Source organism: Anoplopoma fimbria, chromosome 11 (assembly GCF_027596085.1).
Source record: "Anoplopoma fimbria isolate UVic2021 breed Golden Eagle Sablefish chromosome 11, Afim_UVic_2022, whole genome shotgun sequence".
Lineage (NCBI taxonomy): Eukaryota > Metazoa > Chordata > Actinopteri > Perciformes > Anoplopomatidae > Anoplopoma > Anoplopoma fimbria.
In genome coordinates, this window is record NC_072459.1 from 5,623,230 (window position 1) to 5,645,782 (window position 22,553).

The following is a 22,553-nucleotide window of genomic DNA, read 5'->3' on the forward strand; positions in this document are numbered from 1 at the left end:
CAAAAGGCAGAAACACTGCAAATCTAAATCATTTGACCAGATAATGTTGACCGTCTGAAGCTACAACCTGATGACATCTGAGCAGCAGAACAGATGAAATGTTGAATTCAATTTTGCAAATCTGAGCGATTATAATCCTAGCTGTGCCTTATTTGAGTTTTACAATGTCATTAAGAACTAGCGGCAAAATAGGGCTCACAAAAAGAGAGCCCACTTTATGGTACAGAGTGGTGCTTCTTTCTCTAAGAAACCATCTTTGATTGGGCACATAATTGATCGAATCTGCCGCTGACTACTGTAAATTCAACCAGTAAAAACAGACAGTTGCTCTTCCTAAAGGTTTAAGACATTGTTCTTTGCTATTAAAAATAATAAATAGACATAATAGATCAGCTGAGAGAGATAAAATGGAACTCTATCAAAAAGCAACCCTAGTTTGTGTTTATGTCCGGTCATGTGTGTGTGACCTACCGTTGTTCCTGTCCCTGAGGTGGTCTGTGTCACGGACGGTGTTGATGGAGAGGGAGTTGATGACACTGCCGGGGGTCACGTAAGGGTCAGTCTCAGGGTCAATGTTCGGGTAACCTTTCCAAGGCTCCCCGGGCCGGAACTCTGCAGGACACACGGAAGGTGATTAGCAGTTTTCAAAGCAAACATTTTGTGTTGTTTGTTTGTGCATGTGAAAGATTCTGTACCTGGGGGCCAGGTGACAGTGTTTCCATGGGGCGGGGGGGAGTTGGCACGGGCGGCCAGCCATCGCCCACCGAGCCCATTGATTGGCCGGGAGGACTCAGGGGAGACGGGCCAGGAGACAGGAAGTCATAGAAGGGAGAGTCCTCCAGACGCAGCCCAGACGACATAGCACCTGTGGGATGAAGACATGCAAACATTATGATGCAATCGACTAAAACTCAGTTATCATGGAGCCATCATAGCATTCCATAATTTATCTTTTAAAATAACGCTTTTTTGAAGTTTTAGTCAGCACACAATTTTATAGAGCCCATTTAAAATGGTTCTTTGAAAAAAAAAAAAAAAAAAAAATCATAATGAGGTGACAAAATTTATGAGTAACTGTTTTCTCAAACATTGAGTTCATGGCTCATGCTTACAATATGTTCAATGCCGTTTATAAAAAAGACCAAATCATAAACTTCTTAAAGCCATCTTTCAAATCTACAGGAAGAGAATTTGCTGGAAATTGTTTGCCCAATTGCACTTTGGGAACTTTGTTTGCGGTGGTCTGTCTGTACCCTAAAAGTACATGATCACCTCTCTTACATAGACAATCAGTGCATAAACAACTCTGATGGCACTTTTAACATAAACAGGTCATTCTAATGCTACAGCATGTGCCATCACAAACACAGGCTCTTACGTACCAGGTTTGCTGTTCTGCTCTAGAGGGTCAGTAGCCCAAAGTTTCTTCATTCTGGACTGGGGCGGCTCTTTGTAGCTCACAGATCCGCCACCACCACCACCAACAACACCCATGTCCAGGGGTACATTCAGGTTAGAGTTCAAGCCTGATGGAAGGGACGGAGGAGACAAAAACAGCAGGGTGAAAAGAAATTCAGTCATTCTGGATTTAAAAATATGAAGTAATTCTACAGAAATGGCCAAAACTAAAAGGTGATTTTCATATTTAAATTTAATGAAAAGTATTTGCATCTCTTTAAAACGTGGGTCTGATTTAAATTTGAACCTACTTAAAGGGAAGTTGCTGAAGGATCCGAGAGCAGCAGCGTCCTTCTGCATCTCAGAGGTGTTGTGGGACAAGTAGTTATCCAGGTAGGGTTTGTGGGGCGGGGCCTGTTTCAGCAGGGAGGGGTCCAGGTGCCGTGGAGGTTGCATCATCGGAGATGAACCAATAGGACGTGTCTGAAGGAAGGAGGTTAGAGAAACCAATCAATAAGGCAACATCATGGATACACTACTGTTTTATGAAATTTAAAGTCTTAACTTTTGGGTGAAAAGAAGCAGGATTCAGAGGGATTTTTAGACACAAACCTGTTCAGTCGGTCGTCCTACAGGCATGGCTCTCTGGTTCTGAGCTTTCTGCTGTTGCTGCTGCTGGAAGAGAAGACGCTGCAGACGGACAGGAGAAAAAAAAGTCAATAAAAAGCAGTTTGCTGATGTTTTTGTATCTCTGAGAATAAGATGGCAAGACATTTGCTACCGCATACTTTAAATACATTTGTAGGCAGATTGATGGAGTTACAATATGCGAGCCAGTCTGACTGGCTGCAAGGGGGAACATCATACAAGGCTCACATACAACATGTATGTGTGTTGCATGTTTCCATCACTCTACCTGTAACTGGCTGATCTGGTTGAGCTGTGACAGCTGGTTGAGCTGGGAGAGTTGGTTGAGCACAGCCACCTGCTGAGGGCCGAACAGAGGGTTCAGACCTCCGTTACCTCCTGGGTACTTCAACAGGGATGGAGGCACCTGAGCACAAAGACAGTTTGGGTTTTAGTTTATATAAAGACATTCATATGTTCCTTTGAATTAGATCTGAAACTCAAATCAAACCATGGTTGAAAGAAAGGGAGAAAATGGACTCTTACAGGCATGAAAACATTACAGCATAATAAGCAGTAGATGCAAAGGCATCTGACTGAAATGCAAACAAAAAAAACATCGTTTCATGAGGGTTTTCTACCTGAGAGGGCAGGATGGGTGGAGGCACTTGGTTACGGAGGTTGGATTGGGGAGGGATCTGGGACTGGGGGCCGCCGCGGCCCTGTGCTACGCTGCTGCCACCCATCATAGGGTTTACATTCTAAGCAGGGAAGACACAAACACACAAATCATCAAACAACTTGCAACAAACTTTGTCATTCATAATTTCATGGAATGGGCATAAACTATCAGATAGTATTTTTTATTCAACAAAATATTGCTTGTCCACAACAGAACAATATTCAATTATGCAACGATTGTTGTGAATTGTGCACAACATTCAGTCTCTCTTGCTTTCTTTCTATGCTTCACTGCATTGTTGTCGCAAAAAAAAAGTATTCACATCTCTCTTGTCTTAAGCTTATTTTTCAAGATCATTTTGTATATTTGGACATTGCCCAACCCTAATCATAAAGCTTTTTTCAGTTTCATTGTTACCACAGGACTTAGAGTAAACTCAAGTACAATCATAAATGAAAAAATATTGGAAATAAAAAATGACAACATTGTTGTTGGTAACCTGGTAACCATGTGATCCCTTAACATTTGTTAGTGTCATGGTATCTGCCGCTCTAGACCTTAAGACAACATCCTCTTCATCCCTCCACACTCACCTGCCGAGCACCCCCAGGACTACAGTGAGCAGGAGATGGCCCAGAGTCGAGACAGGGGATAGGCTGAGCAGAATTGGAAGGGGAAAAGCTCATGCTCTGATTGGAGGAGAGCTCATCAGAAGCTGGATTATTGTAAGCAGAGGGGGTAACGGACAGCTGCAGAAGCAAAGGCCAGGCGCACAGCAGATGGACGGCAAGCACAGAGGGACAGGAAGCACATCAGCAGCCAGAGAAGTGCACAGAGAGAAGGAGAGAAGAAGGAAAAGAGTTAATTTTGCGGGAGAAGGAAAGAGCAGGTGATGTGAGAGTGAGGAGAGAGGAAACGGCGGGTGGAAGAGTAAAAGAAATGGGATGAGTAGGAGAGAAGTAAGCGATGGGGAGGAAGGTGGTGGAGTTGAAAAGAAAAGGTAGCACCAGAGGATGAGAGTCAGAATGATAGAATCAAGAGCCAAGCAGCCTTAAGTGAAGAGAAGAAGCCAGACAAACCCACAGCAGCTTTATTCAGAACTACCTTAGGGAATGAATATTATGGAATAATTACAAATCACTTGCAAAACTAATGATCTTTTCATTTCCATTAAGCATTAAAGTGTGCACATTTAATTTGGTTTGGTTGCTCATAAGTGAAAGAGCCTTCATAATGATAAGATCAGATGAAATGAAACCTTCCCTTTCGATAGTCCAGACATCGGATGCAGTGTGTTAGAACAACCACTGGGAGGCACAATAGGTCTGAGAGAGCACAACAGGGAGATGACTGGCTCTTCTGCTCCACACCTACCTTAATGATCACCACAACGGCAGAGAGCTTGACCAAACCTTTCTCTAGTTATGTTGCTTTAAAAATAGCAAGGCTCGTTTATTACCAGCCCATTACGTGCAGGTCCAAAACAGCAACACATGCTGGATTCTCAAGCACCCGAACACCTCGCAAACCTTGATGTTTCTGCATACCTTTTCATAGTAAGGGCTGCGATCCATGGGAGACTCTTTGTGGAGCTGGTGCCGAGGCCCGGGGTTCTTCCCCATTACTCCATTGTAGTCTCCCATACCGCCCATGTCCATACGCTTGTCCTGCACCATCCCTGCTCCCGACTTCATGGAGTCATCAGGGGAGTCTCTCTGCAAGGGGAAAGACGAGGAAGCGATTATAAAAGACAGAAAAGCATAAATATTGCAGTAATTTATTAAAGAGTATTAATACATTAAAAAAAAAAGCTAAACAGTGGAGAAAATGCGGATGAATCGCATCACTGCACATGAACAAAGGTGTTTACAACCGCAGCTTTAAAATTACAGGTGTTTCCTGGTGGTAACTATGTGGCTGCCGCACATTTAAAAGAAAGAGCAACAGCAGAAATATGAGAAATGGTACTTACAAAGTTCATGCTGTTGAACTGGTTCATGAAAGGTTTCATCCAGGGTTCATCCTGTTTGTTGACTGGTTTGTTCATCTGAAAACATAGCAGACCAAATTATTATTTACTGGAGACACTTCAGGCACTAGCAGGGTCACCTTTTTAACCAATTGACCTTTAAGTGTTTCTGTACGAGAAAAAAACCCCATTAATTTCAGAAAAAAATGCTAAAACAACTCTAAACTTACACCCATGACGTGCTTTACTTTAACGTGAGGTGTTTGGTGAGAGCAGGGATCGATGTTTAATGTTTGGGATAAACAAATACCAACAGACAAGCTGAACAAACCTTGTTGGAGCATTTATGCTTGTAGTTCCAGGTGTTTTGGTCATGAGACCTGTTGTCTTGTTGGCTGTTGCTCCACATGCCAATCTCCACCTCCTCTTCCTGGTCCCAGCTATTGCCCATGGACGCCTCCTCTCCACCCCATGTCTCCATGGGCTTGGGGCCTGGAGCCACTAAGAAGGTAAGGACAGAAGAAGAAAATAAATACCAACAAGTGATTGTTTACACTTCTGATGCACATTTCATAGACTTACTACAGGGGAATTCAAGATTAGCAAGATGCAGGTTTTTGCTAAATATTCATGTTCATGTGTGAACCCACCAGACTTATGCTGGCCAGCCCATCCGGGACCAGACTCTCTCTTATCCCTGCCGGGTTCTTCCCAGGTGGAGCTGGTGTCCATGGGCTTTCCCCAGGCAGATGTCCCGTTGTCCACTTTGACAGGCGGAGCCGGGGGAGGTTCCCACGTTGAGGACTCCTTCTGGGGGAAAGTCTCACCCCAACCTGGAGGAAAAGAGGGATCGACCCATTAGAATGAGGACATTCTTTCATTGGTGTTGCCTTGAAACAATAGTGATTTAAATTAATTGACTTTATTATCATCATCATCATAATATTTTGACTCTAAACAAATAGGAAGCCCAAAGCTCAAATACACACAGAAAAGGAGAGGATTTCTATATCAATACTCTCCGTTTCTTAATATTCTTGTTGACCTGAACAACTGCATGTAATCTTGGAAATGCATCTATCTATCTATACTTTTTTAGTGTGGCATTACAACCCCTATGTCCAACTACATATCACAGTAACACATAACTGTATGTGTCATGAAGAGACATTTATCAAGATGTTTGTTTTCCTCCCGGGTCACAGCTCTCCTTTTAAGAGTAGCCATATCAGGCTTGTTTGGACACACAGTTGGATGCTACATATAATCTAAATATCTAGATGTATACACTACTCTTTTCTTGTGACATTTCATATTAACGGTGATGCTGCAGATTCACATTGTTGTTCTCTGTTGGAATCAGAGATGAGAGCTAGGGGAGAGAGACCCTGCTCATGTCCCTGGGGAACCCCGCATCGACTTGCTTATGCAAGTGTTGTTTACTTTAACTCCTGTTGGTGAGTAGATGTGGGCCAATGTTCACTTTCAAATGTGGGACCACATGTGTTCAATTGCATGCACAAGTATGAGTTCAAAAGGCTCCTATTACAGCTGACTACCCAGACCTGCTGCTTTCTCCCTGCTCGGGGAGATGCCAGGGATACCTCCCTGTAAAAATAGGACAGATCATGGGGTGGCCTCAGGCTCCAGTGTCCCTCATGTGACTGGGCACACTGAGCTCGCACACAAGCATACAACACCACAAAGAAACATGCACACACAGCCGAACAGACATGCAGAAGTAGATGCACATACACAAATCGGCACACACATGCATGTTATAAGGCGGATGTGTACATTTGCTGTACACACTCTCACAAAAACAGGGCTGCTTGTGCATTTGCATAGACGCAAACACACACACACCAAATGACATACTGTAACCCTAGCCTGCATCTATTGCTCTGTTTATGTAGGTGCGTCAGATGATCCAAGAAAGGGGGGATTGGAAACACAATGTGTGTGTCTGCACATGTTTGTGTGTGTCTGCTCATGTTTATTTGTGTTTGACAACTTGTAGATTAAAAGATTGAAACATATTTCAAAAGACAGAATAAAGATTTAAGGCCAATTTTCAGTTTTGTTTTTAACAATCTTTAGTTTCACATCTGCAAACATCTCGAGTGTTTTGTCCGACTTTAACATTTTTCTTCGTTAAATCGTTCTTTTTTTTGCACAAAGAAATATAATAATAAAAGTAATCAAACTCATAACAGTAGCTGGCTAGTCTGCCCCACCCTTCTCAGCCATCCACTTTGCTGCTCCAGTGAGCTTGCTAGGCAGCCACCCTGAATAACAGCAACAACCCCTCCCTCTCTCCCCTTCTCAGCCCACTTCTGCCTTACTTGTTTTAGTTTTCCCCATCTTACATTGGAACCATTCCTATTACTTAGTCACCAGACATCCTCCTCCACCACTCATGGTCTCTCTCGCTCTCTTTCTCTCAAACCAAACAAAAGCCAGTGTTTCTACAGCAAGCAGAATTGGCAGGTGAGAGAGAAAGGGAGGAGGGGGAAAAAGGCGAATGAGAGAAGAGAAAAAAAAAAAAAAGAGAAAGAAATCGATGCTCTTAGCATTCCAAAGGGATGACTCAACCCGCTTTACAAAAAGCCTTCAACATAGACAACACCGTAGGGAGATGGGGGAGAGCGGCTGTACGCGTTTGATTTCTCTCCATGCTTCTGTGCAAATTGTGTATCCTTTTGAATACATTTATGAATGTGAATATGCAAACTTTTTGTGTTTATACTCTGTAAATCCTTTTAAGACCATATTTCAGCTATCTCTCAAAGAGTGTGGGTGGGACTTGGCAGTTTTTTTTTAATCCATTCAAGGCTTACAGACTGCACCAGAAGGCTTGCAAATTGTACCACATTATACACTGGCTCATGCATCTAGCTTTTTTATTTTTTTTTTTAATCGCAATATCAAACTATAAAAAAATGCATGCTAATCCACCCAGAGTTCGTACATGTTGTCAGAACTGTGCATTCGAAAATCTGCAGATCCAAGTAATCTGTAGACACACTTTGACCCAATAGTCTAATGAATAAAGTATCCCTGCAGGCTAAAAACTATTACACGTGTAAATAAGTACAAGATCTGTGGTTAACTGGTTGCCACAGTTATCTAGGCCTGCACTATAAAGGAGGCATGTGTGACTCTTATTTAGTCTATGTATAGCATAGATTTCTAATGTACATTAGGAAAAAAGTGATAATTATTTTGGCTTCATTCTTCCTTCGTCTGCTCCGTCTCAAACATACAGGTGTGTACATGCCTAAATCATGTGTGCATACATATTACTTACTAGAACTGGAGCTTTTGTCTTGGGCATGAGGCTGCATGGGTTGAGGAGGATGCATCTGGTTGCGTGCTGGGTGGGGCTGGTGCTGGTGCTGAGTAGGCGGGGCCACAACCTCCTGTTCTGGTTGGCCAGGCCTGTTCCACATGTTGACAGCTCCAACGCTGTTTTTACCTGGAAAGAAAGTTGAATTACACGTTAAGAAGCCTGGACTTTCATATGATTTTGAGGAAATTCATAGTGGGCTGAGTGTTTACCAGGCTCTCCCCAAGCTGCTGTCCCATCATCGATCTCCATCCTTCGACGGACAGACTCTGGAGAAGGCTCTTCCCACCCAGTTGACACTTCCTCCTTTGTACCTACTGCTGGTGGTATTGGGCCTCCCAGCCAGCCTGACGGAAGAATACATAAGAATAAAAGTGAGGTATAAGTCATATATCCAGCTACTTAACGTTCTTGCTATACATTGTCAAAACTCTTGTTAACAGTTAGAATTCAGTTGTTGCCATAAAGCATTTCTTATTTATCACTTAAACACAAACCCACACTAATAGAGACTTGCTCATAAACAAAAGGCAAATAATCTTGTTCTAGACAGGGATACTGATGGGATGAATAATCCTAATAAGTACCTGTTGGCTTGTTAGGGGGTTGATTGCCTCTCGACATGTTGGATTCAGGACCTTTCCCCCACTCGTTAGAGGGCTTGGGGTTCGGCTCACCCCAGTTCTGGGCTCCGTGGTTGTTCTTCATCGGCTCTCCCCAGCCCTGGTTGTTACTCTGAGGACTGGGCTTGTGGACTGAGTCGCCCCAGTTGGAGCTGGGGTTCGGGTTGCTCTGGTCTTGGGTATTTGATCCTCCGCTCCCTACCCAGGTGTTGCTGCTGCTGGTGTTGGTTCGGCTTTGGTCGCTCCAACATCCAGAGCCTGACCGGTCGCTTTCACTGTCCCTGTCCCTGTCCCAGCCCCCTGAGCTGGCACCTTTTGGGACTCCCCCCAGTGGTTGTTGCCCCCTGTTCTGGAGCCATCTCCACCATTACCCCAGCCTTCCCTGCCATTTCCACGATTGGAACCCCAGCCCTGCTGCGGTTTGGGGGCATTAGTCCATGTATTGGACCTAAACAAAAACATGAAGGTAATCAGTGAGGCATAATTACATTTACTGCAAACACTAGTTCTGCAATGGTTTAATCAGTATTTCCATAATGCCCAAACATCATTTACCTGTCGTCTTTGTTTGTGTTATTGCTCCAGGTGTTGCTGTTGTTGCTGCTGCCCCTGTAGCTGGATCCATCGTTCCAGCCACTCTGCCCACCTCCTCCACTTGCTGGGGCTTTGCTGTCCCACCCAGAGGATGGCCGCTCTCCCCAGCCAGAACCTCCTTGGCCTGAGCCTCCTGGCCCACCCCCCCAACCTGCAAATACATAAAAAGGAAGATGAATATTTTGCCTACTTTCTGTGTTATAAAATAGAAATGTGTGCTCTAAATCTTTACAGTCTTTTTCACTTCAATAAATTCAAACAACAGTTTAATTAACATAGTCCTACCTCCGGAGGTCTGGGAGGGAGCTGCCGGTGCTGCTGGACCCCATCCGGGGCCCCCACTGCTATGCTTTCTTTCGTCTCCTCTGGGTGCTTGGAGTCTGTTAGCAGAAGAATTGACATCCCAGGAGGTGTTCTGCCTTATTGGCGTCTGTCCCCATCCAGTGTTGGACAGAACCCTCGGGTCCACGTCGGTCTGGGGGACAGCTGGTACTACTGGTGCAGGCTGGATCACTTTTCTGCGATTTCCTCCTTTTTGCTGGCTGCCGTCTCTGTCTGAGCTGGATCGGCCTCCGGAGCTTTCTCCGCTTCCCTCACTTCCTCCAGTGCGACCCCAGCCTCCAGTGACACTCCCCAGGACTTGGTTTCCACCTCCACCTCCTCCCCCTCCACCTCCACCTCCCATACCCATGGCGTCATCCTCCAGGCTCTTCCAGCCATTGTTGGCAGAGCTTCCTTTATGACTTCCAGGATCTAAATGGTTACCAGGAGGTGCTGATCCCCATTCTCCATTTGCCGTCTTGTTGTTAGATGTCGTAGAGGACGATGATGACGAGGAAGAGGACGACGCGCTGCTCCCCCAGGGGCGAGGTATCCCTGCTGGTGGGCCCATCGTCGTTTGGCTCCCGTTTCCTGGTGCTTGGCCTGCAGAGCCAGCGATTTGATTTGAGCCGATACCCCAGTTGCTCTGAGGCTGGTTTGGATTACTGGCGGGCCCCTGGTCCCAGCGTGGGGCCCCAGTGTTATTGTGGTTATTATTACTCTTGTAAGCAGCAGTAGAGGATATTTGGGGGTTCCCACCCTGCATTGAGGCAGGGTTTTGGGGGTTCACAGTGTCAGCATTTGGGGTGCCCTTGTCTCCAGGGTAGGTAGTTGCGCCCCAAGGTGTACCGAAGGCCCCAGGACCGCCCAGCTCTCCTTGGGGGTGCTGGGGGGCTGATGAGGGGTTTCCATTGGCCAGCGGAACCCCATTCCCTCCTCCAACAGAGCCCCAGGAACAATCCCCGCTGAGTTGGGGTGAGGCGGTAGAGTTTGGTGGACTAGAGGTCATTGTGGCGTTAGTAGTAGTTGTAGTAGTAGTATTCATCATAATAGTGTTATTTGGTCCATTGGATTCAGTGTTAAGGTTGGTAGGCTGTAGGCCACCATTTCCACTGTTGCTGCTTCCTAACACCTTGCTGCTTGCTGTACCATTAGTCACCTCAGTGTCTTCCATCATACTGCTGTTGTTTGGAGCTGCCATGCCACCCCAGCCCAGCACGGGGCCCTGTTGGGGAGCTAAACCCAGTTTGGAACTCATCCCCGGACCCTGTGGAGGCCGTTGGCCCTGGGACACTGGACTTGGGGTTGTGTTTTGCGGCCAGGCACCGTGGTTGGCATTTGGGTTTAAAGTGTTTGGATTCAACCCTCCATTGATGCAGGGGGTGCTTCCGCCTGTGGTGATCATGTTGCTGCCCCATACACCACTATTATTGACGGGCTTGTTGCTGTGGTTACCCATGTTATTGCTGCCAATACTGCTGGACCCAGCCACAGAGTAGTGGGAGGACCCGGTGATGTTATTTCCATTATTTGCACTGCTGATGGCTCCCATCCCTCCACCAATTCCCTGACGACTGTTGCCGTTGCTGTCTCCATTTACTGAAACGCCGACCATCATGGCAGAAGTCACTATAGAAGAGGAGGGAGAAGACGCCGTAGAAGACACAGAAGAAGCATTTGCTGACATCATCATCACTGTTGTCACAGCGGCGAGGTTTTTCTCTGAGCCGACCGAGGAGCTAGAGTCTGCGTCCATGCATTCTGAAGCCAACTCAGGGTCTGATCCTGACCCGCAGCCAGAGGAGGAAGATGACGAGGAGCAAGAGAATGAAGAAGAGGAGGGAGGCCAAACGGAAGAGTTAGTTGAAGAAGGGTTGTTGGTTTTGTCGGTGCTTCCGTCCACTAGGACTTTGCTCCAGTTGCTGTTGCCGTCACTGCTGCAGGGAGAGCCAGATGACCAGGGGGAAGGCTCATACTGCGAGTCCAAGCCAGGATGCTCCAGACCTGGAGGGAGAAAGGTGGACATGGCAGGGGAAAGTGTTGGATTTGAGATTTAAAGAAATAAACATATTTACAACATTTATTTATTTGGTGTCGTTACAGTGAAGAAATGATACGACAGTAAAAATGTACTTTAGTAAATAAAACAACAGATGTGGTTTAAATTCCCCTCATTCACTGTCGCTTTGAGATTCTTCTATTCCCTCCAACAGTTGACTTCCAACTGTTGTTGGTCAGCTGATGGTTGACCAGTGCCAGACTGGAGCCTGCAGGGGCCCGGACCCAGCTGCCACCATTTTGTCACCACAGCAGGACCCAAAAGCATGCCAAAGCTATAAACTAGGAGGGCAGGGAGGCAGAGGACGACCATCAGCAGGAGGAAGGATGGAGGGGCATAGAGGAGATGGCAATGGAGTGTGAGAAGAGGGAGGAGGATGGAGGGAGGGGAGGGAGGATGTGGTGTCAACCAAAGAAGGTTCAGACTTGATTTGAACGTGGATATTTTTATGAATACAACCGTCTGAGGTCATCTGCATTCAGTCCTGGCATGTCTCTAAAATTAGACACGGAGAACACTTAGCCATTATGTACACACTCGTTCAGTTGTAATGGCGAGTGCCACCCTCAGTGCACCGCCTTATTTATCAGCTTTTGCCAGCAATCTTTGTCACTCCGTCAGCATTATTGCAGTGAGAGCTCCCATTCATCTGCAGTGGTAATGAGTTAAAGTAATGTGGATACTAAATCTCTGTGATAGCATGTTAATTTGAAGTGTGCGTACAACAAGGTGAGCTAATGCTATCAAAAGCTGTGTTTATCTAAATGGACAGGATTTTTCTTTTCGTTCATCTATTTAATTTTGGTTTATGAACAACCATGGAATTTTAGTAACAGAAGGGAGAATTATACATCAGCTTTGTATTTAGCTTAACTATCTTATGACGATTAGAGGCATTATTAGATTATCTAAATACCAGATTGTATTTGACAATATAGAATACTTTTCTTTTCCTGTTGTATTTGGGTCCTTCTCTTAACTTTGCTTGCCACGTCTCCTCTCCCTTCCAAACCCACTTTCTCACTCACTCATTCCTCTCTCTCTCTCTCCAACTCGGATATGGCCATGAATAAAATGCTTCATCTGTCAAGGTCAGGTGAGACTGGATGTATCTAATCCGTCGATCACAAAAGCAGAGAGCCAAAGTGAGACATTGGGAGGAAGAAGGAAAACGCGAGAAGAACGGGGAAGGGAGAAGGCAATGTGTAGTCACCTGTTTGATTAGGGGAGTGGCTGACGGAATCCCGAATGGGAGCCATGCCTAGAAACAGAGAGAGGAAAGACTGTCAAACAGACTTGGAGGAAGTTGGAGATATAGAGCCACAGAACAAACACAGTGGGGAGTTGTTAGAAAAAGTTAGGGCAGATAGGACATTCAAAGCAAACAGAAAGGAAAACAAACGTATTGAAGTCAGAGGGGTTCAAAGTCGAGGGGCTTGCAAGTGGAAGAGCATTAGTGGACAGATGCTGCTAGTTAGTAGTTACAATTGGTTATCCATAATATAATGTAAAGGAATTAAGCAGCAACCAAGTAAAAAGGTTGATATTCTCAGTGATTTGTCTGAGCTAAAATTGGTGCTCATTTAATATGTATTTTTTTCCCTTTTAGCACAACCTGCTTCAGAGTGTTCATGAATGCACACTAACAAATCATCATGTTCCAGTTATTTTGCTGAATATCACAGTTGTGATATAAATTCAGAGAAAACCAACAAATTTGTACATATTTCAAAAACCTCAGAAAACTAGAAAGAAGTTCAATTTTTTTGTTAATGCTGCACAAAATAAGCATATTAAAGATGCCATATAGGGCAGCCAACACTGCATTTATAGCCGTTTTATGCTAATTGGAAATATGTTACCATTTCTGACTAGATAAATTTGTTTTCAAATATTCTGAATTAAAAAAAACTCATCAGAAGCTATGAGCAAGAACACACCCACATTCTAACATTTATCGCCATCTGTATGTAATTGTGAAGTTGTTTTTCTTGCTTATCCAACTATATAATTACTAGACAGAGTGCTTGTGTCGTGTAGTGTCTCTGTATGTATGTGAGGATCCAGATAGAACTAATTGAGCGTAATCCATCTCTGCTTTGTTGCATTCTTTTCGTATTCATAGTTTACCTGTGGGTGCGGCGCACGGCAGCTCCTGGCTGTGCAGCAGGGCGTCCCCGGGTTGGGTGGAGATAAAGTGACCTCTGGTTCCCAGGTCGACGATGGGGAGGTGAAAAGGTCAAAGCTCGGAGGGTGCAGCCTCAAGGGTCCGAGGTGAAGAGGCGGGGCTTGTCAGAGCGGGCAGCAGGCTGAGCAGGCCCCCTTGGCATTGCTGAAGACTGAATGTGTGTACGTTTGTGTGTGTGTGTTTGTGTTTACGTGGGGAGGGGGAAGGGGGGATGTGGTTTAGATTGAGGACTGTGCCTTGACTTGGTATGCTCTGGCACTGCAGAGAGAGAAAAAGACAAGAGGGAGAGGATTAGGTCAACATATTGTACGTATGATTGATCAATTACTTAAATTACCAACCGCTCAGTCACAACATCCATCACCAATGCACACCAATGAACTTTAATCCACAGCGAATGTGCATGATCAAACCGTCACACAGTCATTTACGACAGAGCAGCAATGGGCGGGTTTGTCTTGCCGAGTTACGGAAAAAAATGTTCACATATTAATAGCGAAAGTCATTATGGTTACAGTTGCCATTGACAGCCACTTCCACAATAACAATACAATGATGTTAGGGAAATATATTAGGAGCGTTTTGGACAGAGGGAATGCAGCCTGAGCCTTTCTCTGTTGTCCTGTTTTCACACTGGAGTAGAAGTCTGCATGACACGCTGAATCGATTTGGGCAAGGACAGAATTGGGTCAGAAATTGGCTCATTTAACTCCTCTCCTTCCATTTCGGCCACATATATGCCTCAGCGTTGCAGAGCAAACATAGCCCACTGTTTGAAATACTTGCATTGATTTTATTATAAATATACATATGCATTTTATTCACGTGTGCAACACAGAGAGTAAAGTGAGTTGTTATCGGTTTAGGGCCAGGCTACGGCTGAAAACCTGCAAACTTTGTTGAGCCAGGACCATCTCGGTCCGGAGCTCTGAACTGGAATGTGGGACAAGTATGCGAGTCTGCTAGAAAAGTCAGAAAGGTAATAGGTAGGAGGAGTGACCGCCGGCACACCTTTTCTTCTTGAAGGATGAATGTGAATGGGTTAGACTAGATTAGGGTTATACAACAAGCTTTAAGCTGGCAGCATGGCCCTGGGACGCCATGACGAGCTAAACGTCTTATCCCAAAGCAGAGAAAGTACAGAATTAAGGGGACAAAGACAGTACAAGAGAGTGAGAGGCCGGTAAAAACTATAAAACGTAGGAAGAGGGCATAAACACAAAACAACAGAGAACACACACACACACACACACACACACACACACTTCAGCAAAAGTGGACCAGTGCATTTGACAGCGAGTAGTGTGTGTGTGTGTCTCCTGACCTTTTCCTAGTGCAGGTTAGACAAGTGTGTTAGCCCTCTCTCTGCCTGCTGCAGCAGTACACTGCTCTATTTATAAACCTCCAGTTCAAATAGCAACCACTATGTTCACTTGCCAATATGATAAGAGAACAAACAAACCCATGTGTGGACAATGAGCAAGTTTGCAGATGAAATGACGCATGCATGTGTTACAACTGTGGAGAGGGGCATGTTTATTATGGTACGAATAACATAACCGTGTTGCAAAAAGACAAATAATCCTACTACTGCGATTCATGTAAAGGAAAATGTTTCTTTCAGACACACAAACCAACAAACCGGCGCTATAAACCTTACATACTGAACAGAGGCCAAACTCCACCTTCATTAACTCACAGCTCGAAACAGCTAAACCTTGGCGTACTGCCAGCATCTAAACATAGAAGTCTGCCAGAAGTTGGTTCTGGAACCAATCGAAAAAACAGACAGGACAATGATATCATAAGTATTACAAATTACTCTCCACACAAAGTGGCTCAAAAGGTATTTTAAAAGAAGAAGCACAAAAGGTAAAGTGTTGACCCGTTCCCTCCGGCAGCCAGAGCACTAAAAAGGGGAGGCTCATTCCTGCACACTGAGTTGTTTACTTACATGGATCTTGACTCAACCTTCCTACATGGAAAGACCTTTGTCAACACCAAAGCATCTGATAAACGGCCATCCTTATAAGGAAGTGAATATCGAAAATATGAGGAGAAATTGTTTTGACACTTCGCTTGAGGCAGAGCTCGTCATGCACTAAGCCATTATGGGTTAGTGATGAAATATTTGGGGGATTTTTCAAAACCACCATTTCAATCTAAAATGAAGTAGTTGCAGTTGTTTAAACTCCCAGCCTGTATTGGTTGTCTACATATTATTGTGCGTGTGTGTCTACAAGTGATTAGTCAATTAAATCGCAAAGTCAACGTAAAAATAATCTAAACTATTTTGAAAAATCAACTTGCGTTTTTAGTCACATTTCAATTCTCAGTGAGGATTTGGTTCTTTTCTTTGTGTTATGTGATCTTAAACTTAATGTACCGTTAAAATGATAGATTATCTTTCAGACAAAACAAGACAGTTAATGCAATTACCATGGGGTTTAATAAATTATAATGGAAATTTTACACTTTTCTCACTTTTTAAAAGGCCAAATCATTAATAGACGTGTACATAAAATCAAATATTTTAAGCAACTCTCAAAACTACCTGTATTATTTGTATTAGACACCCTATTTATTTGTTTAGCTAGTGACAAGCAAGCTAGCTAGTCATGCAAACCTGTGCTGTAGAGTGACAGTAAATAAACCTTGACCCTTGACAACACACAGCGCCATCTTTATTGAATGTGAAATGTTTAACCCCTCAACCCCGGTGAGTACAAGCATGTTCTTTGCCGCCGCTCAGCACAGAGTACAGTTTGTTCCCCGTTCTCCCATCTGAGAGCAGCTTTCATTAGGGCCCCTGGAGTTGGCAGCAGCTCAACTGGTGCTATCATCTTACAGACGTAGAGGGGAGGGGGTGGGGGAGGGAGGTGTAGAGGGAATATAAGGACAACACACAAACACAGAGTGCCACAAAGGGGGAGAGAGAAAGAGAAAACAGATGAGGAAAAAAGGAGCCTAGATGTCAAGGTAAGAAGGAAGGAAGAAAGAAGACTGTTAGAGTGGAATGTGAAAAAAGGAGGGACAAAGACAGAAAAGGAGGCTGTCACTGCGGTTGATGGGAGAGGAATGCAGCTGCAGCTTCTAACATGTATAAAAAGAAAATAGGTCAACTTCCTAAAGTCGGCGGTACATGAAACCAATATAATACGTACTCAGTTTAACAGAACGAGAAGCAAAGAATGTAAAGAGGCAAAGCGGCCAACATGCTGGATCCCCAGAATAGTGGAAAAGGATCAGTAGAATTAAAGAAGAAAGTGTTTGGGCCCCGTTTGTTCTGCCTCACCTGTTATATAATCTAACCTGGAGAGTAGGAGTAGAACAGAGGTGGATCTAAACAAAGGTACATCAGGAAAGGCTGGTGGAAAACACACATACAAACACAAAACCCTAACCTGTAATAAATAGAGGTATGTTTGTATGGACATTTGTAGATAAATGACAGTCATGAGGACTTGGGTAACTTTCTGTACTGCTAAAAAAGAAGGTGTGCTGATACAAATTATAAAAGGCAGTACACCAACAATCGAAACTTGTTTATGTTGTATTTACGGAGTGAAATTATGTGGATTGTCCGTTTTAGGTTCAGAAGTTGATTTGCCCAATAATTTATTATTAGTTTGTTTAGAAAGTGATACCACATCAAAAGATAAAAAGACAAACAATGAAATTTACAAGCGTTAGGGCTGTTTGACTTTAATGTCTTTAAAAAAATAAATTAAAAAAACTTGAAATACAGTGATACTGTTCTTAGCTAAAAGGCCCTTTTTAAATCCTGCTGTTGCTATGCAACTACAAAATCTATTTGAAGCATGGGGCGGTGTCGCTAAAAGTTGACATTCTTTAAAATCATTCCCATGCCAGTAAAAATCTTAACTTGGAAAATGAAAGAACCGGTTGCAATAAGAGAGTGGGTGATATAAGCAGTATAAAGGGCACCGCAGGTACAAAGGTCATTAAATGGATCGGCTACACATTTAGTGCTGGTATAAAATTAATTCTACATTACTTCAAGTGCAGCACAAGCATTAGTGCACACACAGCACTCCCATTTCATGTTTAACAGATGCACACTGATAATACGCATTTCCTCATTCACACATTTTCAAACATTTCTCATTCTCACGGACGCGTTTCATTTTGAGGGCTTGCATTGCTGCCTTTTGGCTGTATACACTTTAGAAATATACAGTGCATTATTATACATTATGTTTAAACTCAAATTAATCCTTGTTGGGGCGAACCATAACAAATCAATTCTATGGGCTGAGCTAAACAGAAAAAGAGGTCTGTTTAGGGAAGACCCTGTCGTTATGGCAACATTCCTAAACACTCCCAATTCCTCTGGGCTTGTCCGAGCAAGATGACATCAGCGCAAGCCAGTGTCTCTCTCTCGCTCTCAAAAATATGCAAAAACTCTCATTAATCACAGCAACACTTGGCAATGAAAGCAAGCAGTCTGCATCTTCTATGCTTCAACTAAAGTCACCATGGGGGAATCGGACAACACCAGAAAGTGTTTAAAAAAAAAAAACAAGAAGCTATTTTTACATTAATGCATCCCTTTCAAAACAGTATGCAGTAAATGAGATTGCATGTGCAGCGCGAGCGTGTGCTGGAGCAGATAAGCACACCCGTCATCTTTGGGAGGAGATCAGAGGGGCCCCCCCCCACCACAAAGGTATCAAACTCAAACCAGGGGCAATGTACGCAAAAAGTACGAGCTCTGAAGTGTTTGCAAATGACTCATTAGCTGGTTGGTCCATTGTTCAGTCAAGTGTCCACCCACACCAAGAATAATAGTGGTTGCTAGCAGTCATGCTCAGGGAGCTTTTGTGTACTCTGCAAATAGTTTGATATAGTCAAAAAGGAGTGTTGATTATTCCCTCTCCCGTTGCTGGTTTGAGTGAAGCAATGAGTGGATTTTAATGAGTTACTGGGAGTTGAGTGTGCTTTGTTTTGTTTGTTTTTCTACATGAGTGAAAACATGTCCTCACAAGGTCTATTAATATTCAATTTACTATCATATGGGTCAAAACAGGCTGGAAAACCTCACATTTCAGAAGCTGGAAACAGTTTCGGCAGTTTTTGCTTGAACATTTTTTTCTAAGTTAATCAATTATCACAATTGGTGGAGAATCATTTTCTGTCAATCCACTAAACCACAAATTTGTAAACACAAGTATGCTTATGTCATATTGTTGATGGATTCAACGCCAAAGATAATCCAACTGGTGCTGCTGACAACTTCAGCCTATAGACTCCAGCTATGGTTAGACAGTGTTAAGTACAGACACTGAGTCTTTCAGAGGTACAATGATTACACTCTTGTTATTGTACAACTATTATCTGGGGACGGGAGCTTCCATGGCGATAAATGTCTGTGTCAGCTCACAGTTTGGTACAACAGAGACTTCAACTCAACTACTTCTCTGTTGGTACTGGGAGAGACCAATCTAACCATAGAGTACGCGGGTGAGACCGTAGACGCAGCAGGACTACGGGGGAGAGGAGTGAAAACAAAACCAAAAAGACAGCGACTGTAACACAAAGACACACTCAAGGTCAGAGATATAGACGCTATCAGACTTCCTGCCTTACACTAGACATGACAGTGGTTTCGGCTGTAACAGTAGTAGATTCTCACAAACAGGACTCAATGGAAACTGCAAACGGCGATTCAAATGGAAAACACTACTACGTCACACGGCAAAGCACACCGCCATGATCACGGAGCAAAGTGCACTGCACTTCAGGGACGGACAAACAGATAGAACTCAGACCGGGCTAGGACGAAAATAAATGTTGGAAAAATAAATATTTTGAAAAGTTTCGTAGCTGAAATGGACAAATAGTTTGAAAAATAAAATAGGAGCTGATGTCTTGAGCCAAGAGGTTTGTGTATTTTTCTTAAGTATTCTGGGTGTTAAGTATGCTTTGAACCAATTTTTCTTTAATGTATTGCCAGAATCATTTCACTGATGGTTGTGAAACTATTTTTTTTACTACCTAGGGTACAATTCTGCAGATATGCAGTATTAATCACACCCTTGGTTAGGGTGCAGAATTGCATTTGGTGTTTGGAAAAGGGGGTTTATTGAACACTATGAGAACGGGACCTCTCAGTTTCAGCGACACATCGCTCATTTTAGATGAATAGTTGTGTGAAAGGTGACAGCAGTTTATTGTCCTCGAAGCAGCAGATGTCGATAAATCACAAAGACTCACAGAGGACAACAACATTTTCAATGGCAAATCAATACAAACATTTAGACCAAGCGCCGAGCAATGCCATTATCTTTTATCAACTTCCACACAACACAAACAAACTCATCAGCTCCAGACAAGACAGAAGACATGACTCTCACCTTTTGACCAGTCCTGTATCTTCTTATCCTCCGTCCTCGTCACAATCTCCGTCTCTCTCTCTCTTCCATCCACTGTTCTTCCCTCTGTGGGTATGTTCCCTACAAACAACAGGAGGAAACAACATTACCGTCGTTGTAATCGCTATTGCATTTTCTGTTTTATGTGGCACAATGAAGTGCGTCGATTAACTTCGAGATGTCAGCTTGGGCTCGGGGGAATTTGTCACGATTTTCTGACGTTTAATAGATCGTACTGTTAACTGATTAAATTGAAAAATATTTAACAAAATAATCTTTTTTTTTTTATAATCCGTTTCCTTTTTGCGTCTATGGGACTGTGCTTTGGGAACGCACTGCTTTTTTCCTAATTTGCCACAAGATGAAAACAACTGGCTCAAAATATTAAAAAAAGGTGTCCTTAAACCACAACTTTTGACTGACATTACTCTTCCTATTTATCCCATTAGTTTGTATTCAAACTGTGGCTTTTCCCCGGGTGAGTGTCAAGTTTAGCCGCACTGGTCGCTGTGGGTGTGCCATTTAGCCTACCGGAGAAAGCTGCAGGCTGCTGTCTAATCCCATAATAGGATTACACCACAGCACTTACCTTCGCTATAAACAGACGGACGTACGGAGACGCTCAAACAACGCAGACAGAAACCATGGCTGCACCATTTAACGTGTCGTCTTTAAGTTTAGCTTGATAATTGCACAGCAGCTGTTAGAAATAGTGAAATTAGCAAAACTGCGATGTTTAATATGCTGGGAACATTTACAGCATTAAAGGACCATGGTATTAAAAAAGCTAAGACTTGTTTTCTCAATATACATATTTATATAACAAAAATTGTGAAAATGTATGGCACTTGATTATTGCGAAACAGTTGAAAAAAATCCCTATAACGTGTACATTTACAGTGATGTTTCAAAATGCTATAGTATAAATATGTAAATGATAAATGATGTTGGAGCTGATCTTACAGCATCTTTATGAAACAATGGAACATCGTTATTACATGATGGAAGTTTAAGAAGTCTAAGCGGAGCTACAGTTGCAGACTCTGATGAGCTGAAGGCTGTAAGCCTGTGACTTTGCATCCTTACTAATTAGGCCAGCAGCGTTGCTGTTTGACAGAGTCATCAAAAGTCAGACATTTTTCAGTTCCTACACAGAGGTTCTTAATTTCCCTAAACTATTTTGCTCAATGTGTTAAATGACATTAGTTGGCCCAATTGTTATAACTGAACTATAACGCCATTTGCACCCTTATAATTTTGGTGCCACCTTCAGTCACCCTCCTCCCTCTTCCTCCCTGTTCCCACTCCTCCTCCTCCCCTCCCCCCCCTTTCCTCAACCATCAAGTGCTTCAGCAGATGGTTCTGGGTTCAACAACAACAGCAGAGCATGGTGGGGGCCCTCCTGGAGAGCACACATACACAGCATCTGTTTATGAATGGACCGACAATTGCCCATCCCCCGACAGCTACAGCTGACAGAGGGAATGGGGGGGGGTAAAGAAGAACAAGGCCTTCAGAACAGGAGGAGGGAAAGAAAAAGAGAAGAGGATGAAAAACTTGCAACTGCAAGTTTTTTTTATGGTTTGTTTTTTCCTGTTTTATGGTTTGTTTTTTCCTTCTCTCGGCACAGGTGGTTACTGTAACAGGAAACCAAATTCAACCCGTAACCCCACCTATCCTGCATTTAAACAACAAACGATTATCAGTTATGAAAAGCAGAAATATTCAACTTTAACTAAAAAGACTCTTTTCTATAAGCACTTTCCTTAACCGCCTAAGAGGGAGCACATGATAACATGCAGTGATCATACAGGCTAAACCTGCTAAGGTCCGTCTGTCGTAACCTATGTCACCTGAGAGATGATGAGTTCAGGTGCTAACCATGTGCTTTCTGTTATTGTTTTTTAATGAGTTTGTTCATAAACAACCGTGGTAAAGCAGGCCAATAATATAATTGTCTTTCCTTGTTTGCCTAAACGGCTACAGATACTTATGGAAAACATATTCCTCAATATATTTAGCATGTAAATCCCTTTTCAAGCAAAAACACTTGCTGGTACTAGCCTATAAAATGTGAGCTTTCTCCAGGTTATATGATAGTATATTCAATATTTTGGCTGCTGACAAAATGAGCGATTTCAGATGAGTCACTTAGGGAAAACATTTTTAACAATGTATAGACATTTAATCGATCAATGGTAAAGAAAGTTGACATTTCAATCAATAATAAAAATAATTTTGGTTGCTACCCTGAACTTACTGTTAGACATTTACAAAATCTCATCTTTTATCATCCACAAAACACACTTCAAATCTACTATTTTAGTGTTGCCTTATTTAACAACACA

General features: G+C 43.3%; 1 protein-coding gene across 1 annotated transcript in view; it reads right to left on the reverse strand.

Moving 5' to 3' along the window:
• Positions 1–22,553, reverse strand: part of LOC129098010 (trinucleotide repeat-containing gene 6A protein-like) — a 32,503-nt gene that overhangs the window by 4,675 nt on the left and 5,275 nt on the right. The window contains 21 exon segments of the mRNA XM_054606951.1: positions 472–612; positions 696–743; positions 746–865; positions 1,383–1,526; positions 1,710–1,881; positions 2,011–2,088; positions 2,315–2,452; positions 2,667–2,786; positions 4,255–4,422; positions 4,680–4,754; positions 5,008–5,177; positions 5,327–5,509; positions 7,987–8,154; positions 8,238–8,372; positions 8,613–8,969; positions 8,972–9,096; positions 9,204–9,393; positions 9,528–11,567; positions 12,836–12,883; positions 13,753–14,068; positions 20,188–20,286. Of these exon segments, the coding sequence (XP_054462926.1) occupies positions 472–612; positions 696–743; positions 746–865; positions 1,383–1,526; positions 1,710–1,881; positions 2,011–2,088; positions 2,315–2,452; positions 2,667–2,786; positions 4,255–4,422; positions 4,680–4,754; positions 5,008–5,177; positions 5,327–5,509; positions 7,987–8,154; positions 8,238–8,372; positions 8,613–8,969; positions 8,972–9,096; positions 9,204–9,393; positions 9,528–11,567; positions 12,836–12,881 (4,618 nt within the window). The 5' untranslated portion in view covers positions 12,882–12,883; positions 13,753–14,068; positions 20,188–20,286.